At 43.2% G+C, this 16,258-nt stretch overlaps 1 protein-coding gene across 1 annotated transcript; it reads right to left on the bottom strand.

The window, feature by feature from the left end:
* Positions 1–224: 224 nt before the first annotated feature.
* Positions 225–10,844, bottom strand: Tmem70 (transmembrane protein 70). Its single transcript, XM_075971448.1, has 3 exons — positions 10,539–10,844; positions 7,832–7,937; positions 225–1,242 (listed from the first exon to the last, which is right to left on the bottom strand). The coding sequence occupies exons 1-3, from the start codon at positions 10,737–10,739 to the stop codon at positions 785–787; spliced, it is 765 nt and encodes a 254-aa protein (XP_075827563.1). The 5' UTR covers positions 10,740–10,844; the 3' UTR covers positions 225–784.
* Between the last annotated feature and the right edge of the window lie 5,414 nt (positions 10,845–16,258).

The raw sequence follows: 16,258 nt of genomic DNA, 5'->3' as shown, positions 1-16,258 counted from the left end.
TAAATACATGTAGCCATACACATAGTAAAATACACATTATTATCCACATATTTGTTCTGTTATTCAAGACAAGGTTTTTATGTGTAACAGCCCTGGCTATACTGGAACTCACTCAGGCTGGTCTTGAACTCAGAGATCCACCTGCCTCTGCCTCCTGAGTGCTGGGATTAAAGGCATGCACCACCACCTCCTGTCTGATTATCCACATTTTTTAACAGAAACAATTTGTTCTTAAATGTATTTTATTACATGGGAACATCATTATCTGAAAATTAATCAGAAATTCTGCTTGATAGTTTCAACTTTTGAGGTCTTTGGTGGGTTTTTTGTTGTTGTTGGTTTGGTTTTTTAAGATAGGGTTTCTCTGTGTTAACAGCTCTGGCTGTCCTGGAACTCTATTAGATCAGGCTGGCCTCAAACTCAGAGACATCCACCTACCTCTGTCACTGGAATGCTGGGATTTAAGGCGTGCGCCACCCAGATCAACATTAAGACAGGGTCTTACACAGTCCAGGCTGACTCAAACCTACTAGAATCGCCAAGGATGATCCCAAATTTCTTCCATTTTCCAAGTGTTGGGGTTACTGGTGTACACAAGCATACCTACTTATATGATGAGGGTCAAACCCAGGACCTCATGCAAGGCAAACACTATACCAACTGCACTGTCTTCGGGCTTTAAACTGTATTTTTTTAAAAACAATCATTCACTAACAGTAACAAAATGTAGGCAATCTTATTACACACTGAAATATACATGGCATGTAAACAAAACCGAATAGGTTCATTTTTCATCCTCATGCAGTTTCTTTTCACTGACTTCTTCCATATCAAAAGTGAATGGTTTGTCATAACCCATTAGATGGTTATAGTCATCAGGGTTTGGGAAGAGCATTGGATTAACTAACAGTGGCTTTGTTTTTGCATAAAAGGTGGTAAATATATGTGTGCTCTCTGGAATCTTCACGTCATTTTGATGAAACACCGTGCTGGTTTCCGAAAGCACAGCATTGTAAGTGATGGCTTTGTAAGTGTCACTTGTGGCTTCGTGGTACAACCGAATGACATAGCCTTTTGTAATGAAGTGAAGCAGCATAGGCGTGATCACTGTGAAGCTTCCCATGATTCCATAAAATAAGATTTGCAGAGGCAGACTTTCAAACGTCACATTACTTTGTGAAAAAAGATACGGTAAAAATGCAAGGCTGATCACACTTGTAGAATAAGAGAAACATTTCACACCTAAAGAGAAAAAAAAAACAATTAATAACTAAGTGTTATAAATCAATCTACCCTATCAATTCTTCTAACCTTTTCTTCCTATACCGTTGTTACAATTTGAATGCAAAAAGATCCGCTAGTTTCATGTGCTGCACACTCAGTACCTAGATGGAAGCACAATTTTGGGAAATTTTAAAACTTTAGGAGGTAGACCTTGGCTGTTGCACTGAGGTCGGTTCCACTTCTTTCTCCTATGCTATGAAGTAAGGAAGCTCCTGTCATATACGCCTACAACCCTGATGTTCTGTGCAAGGGCATGGGGCCAAGCAACCATGACCAAACCTTCTAAAACTGTGAGTCAAAATGTATCTTTCCGGGAGCTGGAGAGATGGCTCGGTGGTTAAGAGCATTGCCTGCTCTACCAAAGGTCCTGAGTTCAATTCCCAGAAACCACATGGTGGCTCACAACCATCTGTAATGAGGTCTGGTGCCCTCTTCTGGCCTGCCGACAGACAGAATATTGTATACATAATAAATAAATAAATAAATATTTAAAAAAAATTTTAAAAAATTAAAAATTTGTGAAAAAAAAAATGTATCTTTCCTCCATAAAGTAGTTTTCTTGAATATTAGGTCACAGTGATGACAAAGCTAATACAATAATCATAAACCCACCATCACCAACAAACACAATGAAGTGCTTATTATGTGTCAGGGTCTCTGCCTTCCGTCTCAAGCAATTCACTTATTCTATTCATAAAATATATATAAAAGCTCAAGGAGAGGTGTATAATTGTTATCATTGCTCCATTTAAAAAATGAGAACTGGGTGAGGCAGGAGGATCACAATTTTGATATGACATGGTAAGACTGCTTCTGAAAAAGCCAAAGAGAAAGGGAAAGTGAATAGAATTCGCCCTGTGGAATGTATCTGCTTAACATGCTTGCTGCCCTAGGCTGATCCCCAGCACTGCCAAATCTTGAACAATGAGGAAAACTGAAGCTAAGTGCCTCATATCTATAATCCCAGTACTTAAGAGGCAAGGGCTGGAAGATCGAGCCTGGGATAGAGAGAGGTACAGGCCAGCCTAAGCTACAGGCTGGAGAGATCATGCAGTAGGAAAGGGCTTGCTGTACAAGCATGAGAAGCTGAGCTCAGCTTTCCAGCACCCACATAAACGCTGAGCATGGCAGCACACATCTGGAACTCAACAGTTGGGGAAGCGACGACAGGCAGATTCCCATGGCTTGTTAGCCAGCCAGTTTAACCAAAACGGTGATCTCCAAGCTGGGCATGATAGCACATGCTGCTTTTAAGCCCAGCACTCAGGAGGCAGAGGAAGGGGGATCTCTTGAGGTCAGTCAGAACAGCCAGAGCTGCACAGAGGAAACCCTATCTTGAAAATCAAAACCAAAAATCTCCAAGTTCAATGAAAGATTGTCTCAAAGACTAAGGTACAGATATGCTGTAATTAGCTTTAACCACCAATTTGGCATAGTCTAGTCACTTGAGAAGGGAATCTTAGTTGAGGCTGCCCAGATCAGACTGGCCTGTGGGCATGTCTAGAGAGGACTGTCTTTATTGGCACCATTCTCAGGGCAGGTGGTCCTGCATTGCAGAAGAAACCTAGCTTAGCTTGTAAGTGAGCCAGTAAGCTGCATTCTTCCAAAGTTTCTGCTTCAAGTTCCTGCTTGAGCTCCTGCCCTAACTTCCCTCAGTGATGGAGTACAACCTGGAAGCTGACATTTTGCTTTTGGTCAGAGTAGCGTATAAAGCAAAAGAGTGAAACTAGATCAAGAGCAATGGAGGAGAATACCTGAAAACAACCTCTGTCATACACAGACATTCCCCACACCCACACGAGGACGGGATAAAGCAATGTACAATGCCACACAGCTAATTACAAAGTAGTTGGGCTGGGATTCAAACCCAAGTAACCTGACTCTTCATGAATGAGGCTGAGGCAAGAAGACTGTGAGTTCAAGTTCAGCCTTAGCTACACATCAAGACTGTTTCAAAAAACAAAAACAAAATAATTTAAATACCATCTACTTAGAAAATATACAAGTTGAGATTCTAAAAAGTTGATCATAAAGTACATTTGGGGAAAAGATGGCAACGAGATAAGGGCTAATCTCAAATATTAAAATCTAATAAACCATATAAAATAGTGTGGCATCTTCTCCCCATCCAAAAAAAGACATACTGGTGTATACAAAAAGACACATACAAAAAGAGACATATAAACAGAGCAAAATAGAAAACAAACAAAAAAATACATTGAAATATATGTTGAAATTTACTACAGAATAAAGACATAATCTAAAATCAGTAGGTGAGATGGTGGTGGTGGTGGCGCACACTTCTTAATCTCAGCATGTGGGCGGCAAAGGCAGGTGGGTCTCTGAGTTTAAGGCCAGGCTGATCTATAAAGCCAGTTCCAAGACAGTCAGGGCTACACAGAGAAACCATGTCTTGAAAAACAAACAAACAAATCAGTAGGCAAAAAGATTAACTTTTTAGTAAGTGATGTTAGGTTTATAAAAACTGTATTTAGAAAAATGGTGAAAAATCTGAGGCTAGCAAGATGGCTCAGAAGCCTGACAACCTAATTTCAATGCCCAGAACCCACATAAAAACGGGAGAAGCCAGGCAGTGGGGGCGTGGCACATGCCTTTAATCCCAGCACTTGGGAGGCAGAGGCAGGAGGATCTCTGTGAGTTTGAGGCCAGCATGGTCTACAAGAGCAAGTTCTAGGACAGGCTCCAAAGCCACAGAGAAACCCCGACTGACTCCATAGAGTCAATGTTGTTCTATTTTCGTTTTTTGAGACAGGGTTTTTGTGTAGCTCTGCTGTTTTACAATTCACTCTGTAGACTAGACTGGCCATGAACTCACACAGATCTGCCTGTCTCTGCCTCCTAAATGCTGAGATTGAATGAGAGCACCACCACATCCGGCTATAATGTTCTTTGACCTCCACACATGTGCCATGTTTCATACACACACACACACACACACATACACACACTTAAAAAGAAAATGATAAACTTCAATCCATCCATTATACCATAAACCATGAAAAATCCAAAAAGGTCAGAGATTTAAATGTGGGGAAAAATAATCATAGAGATATCCATGAAGTCCTTTATAATTTGGAATGGACAGAGCTGGACATGATGACACAACATATAAAGAGCCAGTACTGTTCTTTCAAAGTTCAGTTCCCAGCACCCACTTCCAGTGGCTCCCAATGCCTGAAACCCCAACATCTCCAGTCTCTGAGGACATGTGTACGCATGTGGCATGCTCCCCTAAAGACACATTCACAAACACATATTTAAAAAGTAATTAAAATCAACCTTTTTTTTAAGTTCCAGAAACAGCCAGGGTCAAAAGACTGACAATCTGACTACAAGTTTTTAAAAAATAAAGAAACGGAAAACAACGTAGCCACACACACCAGTAACTCAATATTTGAGATGGAAAGAGATCAGTTCAAGGCTAGCCAACTTTACCTATCAAATTGGAACTCACTCTGAGCTACATCCTGTCCATGACAAAAATATTCTGAATTTATATCAGAAGGATTAGTATCCGCAATATATGTTTGTGGAATGAGAAAACCAAAAAGCTTGACACTTTAAGGGCAAATATGTAAATGGCCCTTTAAATAAATTTAAATAAATTGGTACAAAAATCTTATTCATAAGATCCATGTAGTTAAAATTAATGTTACTGTTTTGCCCCAAACTGACAAAAGCAAAAGTCTGACAACTGTTCATAAAGCTGGAACTAAGCAGCCACTAATATAGTGCTATTGGCTGAAAGCTTAATTATATTGTCAGTAATTTAAAAATAGTTCCTTTCCTCTTCCCACAGGTGGTTGCTATGACATCAGTATGCAGGGGATAAATGAGGACCATGGTGCCTTCTATGTAACTCCTCCAACCTTCTGAAGTGTCTTTTCTCCCTATTACTTTTGTTACACTGTAGTAAAACTGATGCCTAACTAGAACTTCATAATGTGTCCTTATTTGGAAATAAGATCTTTGCAGATCTAAAGAACAAGATGAGATCATGCTGGATTGAGGTGGGCTCTAAATCTAATGAAGTGCCCTTATAAGGGTAGAAAAAAACAGAGACTCCCAGAGGCTGCCATAGGAACAGCAAGCAGCAGTCACAGGGAGGGGCAAGCTACAAGCCAAGAATGCTAAGGACTACCAGGAGCCACCAGAAGCTGGATGGGGTAAGACTTCCTTGAACCGTCACCAGTGCATGGCCCAGTGCATACCCACTTTTACATTTTTAGCCTCCAGAACTGTAAGAAAATATATTTACCTTTATTGTTTCCATGTTTAAAAAAGAAACTATTAGATAAGAAGGCATGGCAGCAGGAACTTGATGCGACCAGATACACTGCATCCAGTCATGAGAGCTTTCTCCTCTTTACTCAGCCTAGGGTCCCACATGTGGAATGGCAAACCCACATTGAAGGTGGATAGTTTCAGCTCCACTAACCTAGGCCACCTCTCACAGACATGCCCAGAGGCTCACCTCTCCATTAAGTCTAGATCTAGACAACCTTTCTGCCTCTGCTTGTACTGAGGACTTCTGCACCTGCGACATATGTGCTCCTTTCACATCTTCACAGACTGCACTCATCAGACAAGACCTAAGGGGAAGGAAGTCATCTTGATGCAACCACTCTGTTCTTTCTCTCCGCAGCCTGAACTCATACCTAATCCTAACAATGCTACTACAGCTGATTGTATGGCATATTCACTTTTCTTTCCTACTGGCTGTAAGTCTGCATTACCTTCAAGTTTTATCCCTAAGACACAGTCAGTATGGTATCTGTAATTAACTGGGGCTGAATTAACATTAACTAAAGAAGAGCCTTCTGGAGGCTACCCATGTGGCTGTTAGGAAGTTCCAGAACCACAGCACTACCTCAGTGTTTCTCCCTGCATTCCCACGTAGAAAGCAACAATGACCTCTGACACAGCGACTTTCTACTATCCATAGCACTGAAAGGCTCAGGCAATAACTTTCCTCTACAACTTACAATTGTACTTTTTTTGTTTTTGTTTTTCAAGACAGGATCTCTCTGTGTAGTCCTTGCTGCCCTAGAACACACTCCGCAGACCAGGCTGCATTAGAACTCACAGAGATGCACCTGCCTCTGCCTCTCAAGTGCTGGGATTAAAGGTGTGCATCACGACATCCAGTTTCAGCAACCATTCTGAAGAGGCATTATGAGAGGGCCAGGTGTACAGGACAGTCAGGACTACAAAGAGAGATCCTGTCTGAAAAAAACAACAAAACAGAGGTGCTACCAGGCTATTAGTCACAGTTTTTGTATTGTGACCAAATACTGGAGAAAAGCAAGTTAAAAAAAGGAAAAGGTGGGGGCTGCAGAGATGGCTCAGTGGTTAAGAGAACTAACTGCTCTTCCAGATGACCTGGGTTCAATTGTCAGCAACCACCTGGCAACTAACAACTGTCTGTAAATCTTGTTCCGGGGTCCCGATACCCTCACACGGACATGAATACAGGCAAAACACCAATACACACAAAATAAAAAATAATTAAAAAAGGAAAAGTAACTATGACTCATAATTTCTGAGATTTCAGCCCACAGTTACTTAGACCTATGTACTTGGGCAACATCATGCCTACAAGTATATTATTATTAGATAGCGGAAGACCTTCATGACAAATTGGAAGCAGAGAGAAGTCAAGAAAGAGCCAGGAACAAGATCCTCCCTCTAAGAACCCACACCCAGTGACTTACTTCCAGAGGAAGACAACTCTCCTAAAGTTTCAGAACTCTCAAAACTGTGCTACCAGCTGGGGAAGTGAGACTACATTAAATGCATGAGCTTGTGAGGATACTTCAGTCAAACCATAACAATATTCTCCCACTCTTTCTAGACTACTCCCATGAGCTTGTGAGGATACTAAGTCAGACCATAACAATATTCTCCCACTCTTTCTAGACTACTCCCATGAGCTTGTGAGGATACTAAGTCAGACCATAACAATATTCTCCCACTCTTTTTAGACTACTCACATATTTTTACTTTTCTGTTACATCTTCTAAGATAAGTGACTTAAGGGAAAGATCACAAAACCACAATTCAATCTTTAAACATCTTTAAAACTCCTAAAAGAGAAAGTATCAACCTCTACGTTGTCTCAATGGGCTTCAAAGAAAAAACAATTTTCCTTATGTGTTATAATAATTCAGTGATGCTAAGAACATAGGTAACATATGCTAAAAAGGTTTACTAGGTAGGAGCAGCCCAGAAGGCCTCAACCCCACACAAGAACTCCAGGCAACTAAGTAAAGCTGGTGCGAGAGAGGTGGAAGAGCACACCAATTGGGTTTCCAGTGCAGAACCATCAGCCCTGAAAACACAAACGAGTAATGCTGTATAGACTCAGCAGGTTATAGTTATAGTTAGGAATATATATATATATACACATACACATACATGCATGCAATAACAATTAGTGAAAAGAAAAGGCCATGAAATTGAAAGAGAGTGAGAAGGAATACACAAGAGGGTTTGAAGCAGGACAAGGGAAGGGAGAAATACTTACCAAATACTGTGCGTGCCAGGTTCCCAGTATAAATCAGCCTGCCATCTTCTGGTTTATCAAACTGTGTGTGTGCACATCGAACACATCGCTCCCAAAAAACGGGCATCTATTGAAACAAGAAACAATCGACTAACTGGCTTTTTGAAATTTTTAGTTATCAAAGCATATATATATATGAAGAGAATTTGTTACAACGTGACATAAAGAATTCTCAGATAACTTCAGATTCAGAGACACCTTATCTCTTAAAAATCAGGTTGAGAGGCCTGGAGAGGTGGCTCAGAGGTTAAGAGCACTGACTGATCTTCTAGAGGTCCTGAGTTCAATTCCCAGCTATCACATGGTGGCTCACAACCATCTATAATGAGATCTGGTGCCCTCTTCTGGTGTGCAGGCATACATGCAGACAGAACACTGTATACATGACAAATAAATTAAAAAAAAATCAGGTTGAAAGATGGAGAGTCTCAGTGCTTAAAAGGGCTTAGTGCTCTTCTAGAGGATCAGGGTTGAGTCCCTGTATCCATATGGCTGCTTACAACCTTCCGTAACTCAAGCCCATAGGATCTAAGACCCTCTCCTGGCCTCCATGCATACGGTGGACAGACATACATGAAGACAAAACACTCATACATAAACAGAAAAAAAATCTTAAAATAAGGTTGAAAGCAACAGAAAAGACACCCAGTCAGGTAGTGGAGGCAGAGGCAGGTGGATCTCCAAGTTCCAGGTCAGTCTGGTCTACAGTTCCAGGACAGCTGGGACTATATAAAAGAGAAACCCTGTCTCAAAAAACAAAAAGGAAAAGAAACCTAATGTTGACCTTCACGTGTGTACTTAAACATAAACTAAACATGCACAAATAATTTCTAAAATTAGTTTTAATGCAATGATCTTAGCAAAACACTGTATATTGAGGTTGCTTTGTGTTTTGGTGGGTGTGTACATGTATGAGCACATCCATGTCCAGAAATCAAACTACAGTCATGAAAGCAAGAGCCTTCACACAGGTTAGGCCATCCTGACAACCCTATGGCTTTAAAGTCTGTACCTATGAAGTATTAACATTATAACTAGCATTAAAAAAAAAAAAAGACTGTTTCCCTAAAAGCCTTGTAAATATCTTGTACCTCATTTTTTGTTTTGAAGATAAAGGTCGCCAAGATGTAATCCTCCAGCTCACAATGTAGCCCACGCTGATCCCTGGTCTCGGCCTCCTGAGCTACCACTGGATTATAAAGTGTGCCACCATTCCCAAACCTTTTATCTCAGAAAAAGAAAACATTGCTTGAAAGCTACATGAAGTTTATGCTAGCAGTTTACCAAATATGTGAATGAAAATGAATATCTAAAAATGCATTTCAGGGTTCAAGATGGTTAAGAGCATTGACTGCTGTTCCAGAGGTCCTGAGTTCAATTCCCAGCAACCATATGGTGGCTCACAACCACCAGTAATAAGATCTGGTGCCAACTTCTGTCTGCAAGGACACATGCAGGCAGACCATTGTATACATAATAAATAAATAAAAATGCATTTCATGCAGGAAGTAGTAGTGTATCCCTTTAATCTCAGCACTTGGGAGATAGAGGCAGGCAGACGTCTGTGAGTTAGAGGCCAGCCTGGTCTACAAGAGCTAGTTCCAGGACAGGCTCCAAAGCTACAGAGAAACCCTGTCTCGAAAAACTTAAACAACAACAAAATGAATTTCACATTGCTCATAGTTAAAAATGTAAAAAGCACACCTAACTTCCTTGTGTTGAAATTCAGCTAAGACTCTAGCTAGTATCTGCCCAGGATGGTGGCACATGCCTTTAATCCCAGCACTCAGGAGGCAGAGACAGGAGTTTGAAGCCAGTGCCAGGCTGATCTACATGTTCCAAAACAGCGAAGGTTACATATAGAAACCCTGCTCCAAAAAAACCAAAACCAAATAATCCAATTTCAACTTTAGGCATTTCTTCAAAGCTTATTACTACTATTATGTTTTGGGACTGTTTTTGTTTGTTTGTTTGTTGATGTGAGATATGGTTTTTCTGTTTAGCTGTCCTGGAACTAGCTCTGCAAACCAGACTGGCCTTGTAGTCACAGAGATCCTCCTGCCTCTGCCGTGCACCCCCTTCCCCCGCATTGCTTAATTCTTATATTTTAGAATGTAGACTTACGTAGCTTGTTCATATTAAAATGGAAAGATAACATTCATACCCCACCTTTCTCTCAATAATCAAAGAAATTCCTAAAAACAGAGACAAACATAGAACTCAGAACGAGGTTATACGAGTTCGTTCGCGTTCATCTCCAGGTGCTGCACTAATTTCTTAGCAAATCAACCTTTCTGACCTTCAGCTTTAGGGTAAGAAACTACTCCAAGCCTGATGGTGCACGCTTTAAATCCTAGCACTAGAGAATCAGAGGTAGGGGGTCTTTGGGAGTTCGAGGTCAACCTGGTCCAATAAGCGAAGTTAGGCTAGCTGAAGCAACAGAGACGCCTTGACTTCGCACAAAAGAAACTAAACTCAGCGTTGTTATCACAAACCACGCAAACTGGAACCAGTCTAGGAAAGAGCAATCACTTTCTCCCTTTGCAGCCGCGGCGGGACCCGAGGCCAAGGCCTGCTCCTCCGGGGCCCATACACGGAGGGTTCCCTCCGCAATGGAGCCCCCCAGACCGCACGCCGCACCCGCCACCCCGGCCCCTGGACGGCCGACCTGCGCTCCCCCGGCTCGCAGGCCAGGCTGGACTCCTCGCAGGAGTCCGCCGCTCAGTAGTCGCGCGGGCTCGGCGCGGGAGGCCGCACGCCACAAGGCGACCCCGGAACCTCGGAGCGCGGCGGCCGCACACCATGGAGTCCTCCATCCGCCGGTCCGCAGTCCCGCTGCCCACCGGCCACCAAGAGCCAACAGCAGCATGGCGCGAGCTTGGTGAGAGCGCTGCCAGGCTCCAGCTGCCGCCAAGGACGCCAAAAGGCGACTCACGCGACCGACGCCTCCAGTGCGGCAAGGCCCCGCCCCCTAAAGCTGACCACGCAGCGGGATTGGTGCCCACGCGTGCGCAGACTATGCAGCCGGCCTGCAACCTTCCCCACCTAGTGGGTTCCGGGCAGCAAAGGATCGCCGAGTTCCAACTGCCCGCCTAGAGTGGGTTCCGAGTTCTTAGCATTTGGATGGCTTTATGACCATGTGCAAGGACAGAGTGGGGAGGCATGTGAAAAAGACAAAGCTCCGAAGCCTAGCAATCATTTTCTAGGTCTTAAAAGTAAGCCAGGGCCGGGCAGTGGTGGCGCACGCCTTTAATCCCAGCACTCGGGAGGCAGAGGCAGGCGGATCTCTGTGAGTTCGAGACCAGCCTGGTCTACAGAGCTAGTTCCAGGACAGGCTCAAAAGCCACCGAGAAACCCTGTCTCGAAAAACCAAAAAATAAAAAAATAAATAAAAGTAAGCCAGGCTTAGTGTCACACCTTTAATCCGGGCACTCAGGAGGCAAAGGAAGGCAGATCTCTCGTGAGTTAGAGGCCTGGTCGACAAAACCAGTTTCAGGACAGCCAGTGTTGTTTTTTTGTTTTTGTTTTGTTTTGTTTTTCAAGACAGGGTTTCTCTGTAGCTTTGGAGGCTGTCATGGAACTAGCTCTTATAGACCAGGCTGGCCACAAACGCACAGAGATCCGCCTGTCTCTGCCTCCTGAGTGCTGGGATTAAAGGCGTGTGCCAACACCGCCCGGCCAGCCAGTGCTGTTTTATAGCGAAACCCTGTCTTTGTGGGGGTGGAAGGGAGTGTTTTGGGAAAACGATTCTAACCTATCAAAAATAATTCTAGAGTTATCATCCCAAAAAGAATGTAATACTTTATATGCTATAAACAAAATGAATGATAATTTAGCTCAATCACCGAGATGGGAGAAAATGGAACTTTTTCACGTAATATAGTTTTTAATTTTTGACAGATATTGTCATCCATACACACATTGTTTTTTGCTCTTTAAAGAGGTATCGTGTGGGGGGTGGGGAATGCAGCTTGCCTACCATTCAGTGATTGTGGAGAGTTGCAAATCCAGATCCAACTTACCTGGGGTCCTCAGCAGATCTCTTAAGAGCCATTTATTGTCCTCCTCTGTGAATGAAAACAAAAAAGAAAGAAATAAGGAAAGAAAAGGAAACACGACTGCCCCTGGTATGGTGGAGGGGAAGGTTTATCATGTAGATGAGGGAGAGCTTCCGCAGAGGAAGGGGTATCTGCAAGAGTCCAGAAGGAGGCGGGGAGGGGAATAGAGACTTAGGCAAGGGAAATAGAGGAGGGTAAGTGTGGTAACAAGAGTCCCCAAGCAGACTGAGATTTGTCAAAGAGAAGTAAGTGTTCCAAATCCCAGAGGAAAGATGTCCCTTGTCCTTGTGATTGGAGCTCGATGTGGGTGAGAAGAGCTTCCTGGTACACCAGTGTGGCTTTATGGGAATAATAGACAAAGCCAGAAGTTCTGGGGTAACACCCAGCAGTCAAGGAGAGATGAGTGGTTAGAGCAGGTAGAAGAGAAAACAGCTGAATAGGAAGAGGCTTTGGGTAAAGGGAGGCAGAGGAAAGTGTCTTGGTATAGAGAGATGCCCAGATAGGGTTGGTGTGATTCAGGAGCCCAAGAGATACTCACACAATAGTTTAGGGGAGTCAGATGGTTAGAATAGGTGCTGGGAAGAGAAGCTGAAGAGTTGGACTCTAGAATTTGGAGCCAAAATATGGCTGGTGTCAGAATCCAGCCCGAGCAAGCGAACTACACCCAGGAGGGCAAAATTGGCAGTTTGGTTCATTTAAGAGAGGACGAGCCCTTGGAGGGAGGCTCATTGTATTAGTTGTTTTTTTGTTTTGTTTTGTTTTAGAGGTTTGGTCCATTATCACGACAGGGAGGAAGCATGGCTGTGTGCAGGCAGATGTGGTGCTGGAGTTGATAATGCTACATCTTACAGACAACAGAAAGTTAACAGTCACACTGAGGGAAGCTTGAGCAAAAGAGACCTCAAAGCCCAACCCCGACAGCAAGGCTACACCTCCCAATAGTACCACTCCCTTTGGGAGCCATTTTCTTTCAAACTACCACACTCATTTATGCCTCTTCCAGGTTTTGAGCACCCAGTGAATGAAATGGGTGCAATAGGGGCTAGAGAGATGGCTCAGGGGCTAAAAACACTGGCTGCTCTTCCAGAGGACATGGGTTCGATTCCCAGCAGCTCACAACTGTCTATAACTCCAGGTCCAGGAGATCTAACATCTTTACACCAATCTACATAAAATAAAGTTAAATAAATTTTTAAAAATAGGTGCAGTAAAGAAACTAAAATAGCCCCTCTGTTGATAAAAAGAAAAGACTTATTTCAAACTTCCCAGACTCTCAGGGAAACGGAGAAAGGCAATTGGGTGGTGGGGAGGGGGATGTACACAGGAGTTTAAGAGAAACAGGTACCTGGGAGGAGAGGAATCTAATGGAGGACTTTGAAGTGTATAATAGACCTTGATATACTAATAGGCACCATGAGTGTGTGCTAATGGAAGAGTTCCTTTTAGCAGGTAGACACTATTTTCCCAAGTTCAGGATGGGGTGCTGGCTTTTTGTCTAAATGCCAGACTTTGGGCAAAGGGATTTCTTGGGACCAGACATTCTGTAGATGACGTCTTCATGAATTCATCTGGAACACACGAACAGAGCACAGAGTTTTATTTGGAATGTACAGGGTCCTAGGTTTCTAGTCAACCAACAAGCTAAGGATACCGTCAAACAGCACCTGAAGCCTAAAAGCACGCTTCCCCCACTTTGTTTTAACCTACCTGACAGTTCCGGTTCCATCAGTGTGGAAACATATATTGATTATAAAAGCTTCATGAAACCACTTCCATATTGGAACATGGAACATGGGTGACCTAAATCTGTGTTCCCCGGCTGTGGTCACTCATTTGTCTCCAGGATAAATTATCTTTTACCTCCTTTGAAATGAGAGTTGCTTTTGTATCAACAGTCTGTACCTTCCTCCCCAAAGCAGAGGATACTTATGCCTATTGCCAGGACTTAGGAATAGATCGAGCATAGCTCCTGAATAAATCTGGAAAACCATGGTGCTGTCTCTGTCTCTCACCTGCCCCAGCCTCTGGTGACCCACTGCCTGCTGCCGCCCCTCAGGGAATGGTGCCAATTTAGCTTTTTACCATTACAGACACTCTTGCATAGTCTTTCTGACTATATAAGCTGGCTATTTGGCTTATTTGGGAAGCCAGATGGGAGAGATTGCTCAGCAATTTAAGAGTCCCTGTTCTTGCCAAGGACCTGGGTTCAATTCCCAGCACCCACATGGTGGTTCACAATCACTTGTAACTCAACTCTAATTTCAAGGGGTCTGATGCCTTCTTCTGACAGCCATGGTAACCAGGAATGCATGTGGTGTACATACAGACAAAACACTTATACACACATATCGAATATTTTTCAGAAGAAGAAAAACAGGGACGCACTTGTGGGCATATTCAGTATGGATCATAAAGATGAAAGGTACAAAACAGGATGGAAATGCTTCTGGGCATGAATAATTGCTTGTTTTTTTCCTAAGAAATAATTTAAGGGTTTGTCCCTAAAGATCCTGAGGAACCTGCTACTTTGAAGGCAGGAGCCATTGTGCTGAATTGGTTTTTGTTGGTGGTGGTGGTTTTTTTTTTTTTTTTGAGACAGGGTTTCTCCATAGCTTTTTGGTTCCTGTCCTGGAACTAGCTCTTGTAGCCCAGGCTGGCCTCAAACTCACAGAGATCCTCCTGCCTCTTCCTCTGCCTCCCAAGTGCTGGAATTAAAGGAGTGCGCCACTACCACCGGGCTCTGAGTTGCTGTCTTTAAGTCTGTTCTTTGAGAATCCCCTTGCCCTCCCTGAGCACACGGTGACCACAGGGGGGTTTAGAAATCTCTATATTTCCTTCTTGCCCCAATTCTCTCTTCTGTAAACCTGCTTTGCAACTACTCATGATTTTACTTCATAAGGGGGGGCCTGAGAGATGGACTCAGGCTGCTCTCTTTAACCTGACATAGAAGGCAGTTGCTGGCCAGCTCTTGGGTGCACCCCAGAAAAATCAAACTTGCTTCCCATTTGGCTGAAAAGTGGGAGTGGACTATTTGGGGGCTGACAGCTGAGAGTTTTGACCCTCACTCTGAACAAAACAAAAGCAGCTTCTGTTAAAGTTCTGGCAAACAACTTAGGCTAGGGTCGTAAGTCTTTTTGTTTTGTTTCGAGACAGGGTTTCTCTCTAGCTTTGGAGCCTGTCCTGGAACTCACTCTTGTAGACCAGGCTGTCCTTGAACTCACAGAGATCCACCAGCTTCTGCCTCCCTAGTGCTGAGATTAAAGGAGGGCGCCACCACCCCGCTCGGTCTTAAGTCTTACCTATAGCAAAGTTACCAGTAACTTTGAGCTTAAGCTTTTAGAAAGACCTTTAAAATTCGTGGTAAAAAGCAAGTTAGGTTAGTGATACTGATTGTTTTGAGAGCCTCCGATACTGTCTCAGCCAAAGCCAACCCAAGACAGGTGTTGATTTTCTTCCTTCCTATTTTGGGAAAGCCACACTGTAAAGTTCTCGGCTGTAACCCACCTTGCTGACCAGGCTGACCTCCATCAGGCAAGCTCCACCACACCCAGCTAAAAGTACATTTCTCCTAGAGGCGGGAGTTCCGAGAAAGGAATACTGCTCATTTGTTCAATCCAATCATCTTTTTTTTAAAGATGTTGCCCTTTTTTAAAGATTTTATTTATTAAGTATACAGTGTTCTGCCAGAAGAGGCACCAGATCCCATTATAGATGGTTGTGAACCACCATGTGGTTGCTGGGAATTGAACTCAGGACCTCTGGAAGAGCAGCCAGTGCTCTTAACCTCTGAGCCATCTCTCCAGCCCCTCCAATGATCTTTTATGTGTCTTTTAAAGAGGGAATCCCGTTATTTTTCAGCATATTGCAGGATGAGCCAGTGAAGTTCACCCAATCTATGCTTGCCTCTTTAGACCCTAAGCTAAAGGATGATCCAAAGTCAGGATACATAATCAATTGATCTTGGGCCCTTAAAGGAGGATTAATTCAGGTCCTACTAGTTTTATTCAGATTTTCACCTTAGTTTTATCTTCTGCTACCCAATGCCTCTCTTCCCATGAGACCATTTTGAGCTATGGATACAACCATAACGTTCTTTTTTTTTTCTTTTTTTAATCTTCAAGACAGGGTTTCTCTGTAGTTTTTGGTGCCTGTCCTGGGCCTGCTTCTGCCTCCCGAGTGTTGGGATTAAAGGCGTGCGCCACCACTGCCCGGTTTACCATAACATTCTTATTATTTTCCCAAAGCCTTTGAAAATTAATCCAGGGCCATGTGCTACATTTTTGTTTTTACTTCAACTCTCTAAAAGTATGCCTATCTGCTGATCAACTTA

The sequence above is a fragment of the Microtus pennsylvanicus genome, chromosome 5 (assembly GCF_037038515.1).
Source record: "Microtus pennsylvanicus isolate mMicPen1 chromosome 5, mMicPen1.hap1, whole genome shotgun sequence".
Classification (NCBI taxonomy): domain Eukaryota; kingdom Metazoa; phylum Chordata; class Mammalia; order Rodentia; family Cricetidae; genus Microtus; species Microtus pennsylvanicus.
The sequence above is the reverse complement of the archived record's forward strand: the minus strand, read 5'-3'. Positions and strand labels throughout refer to the sequence as shown.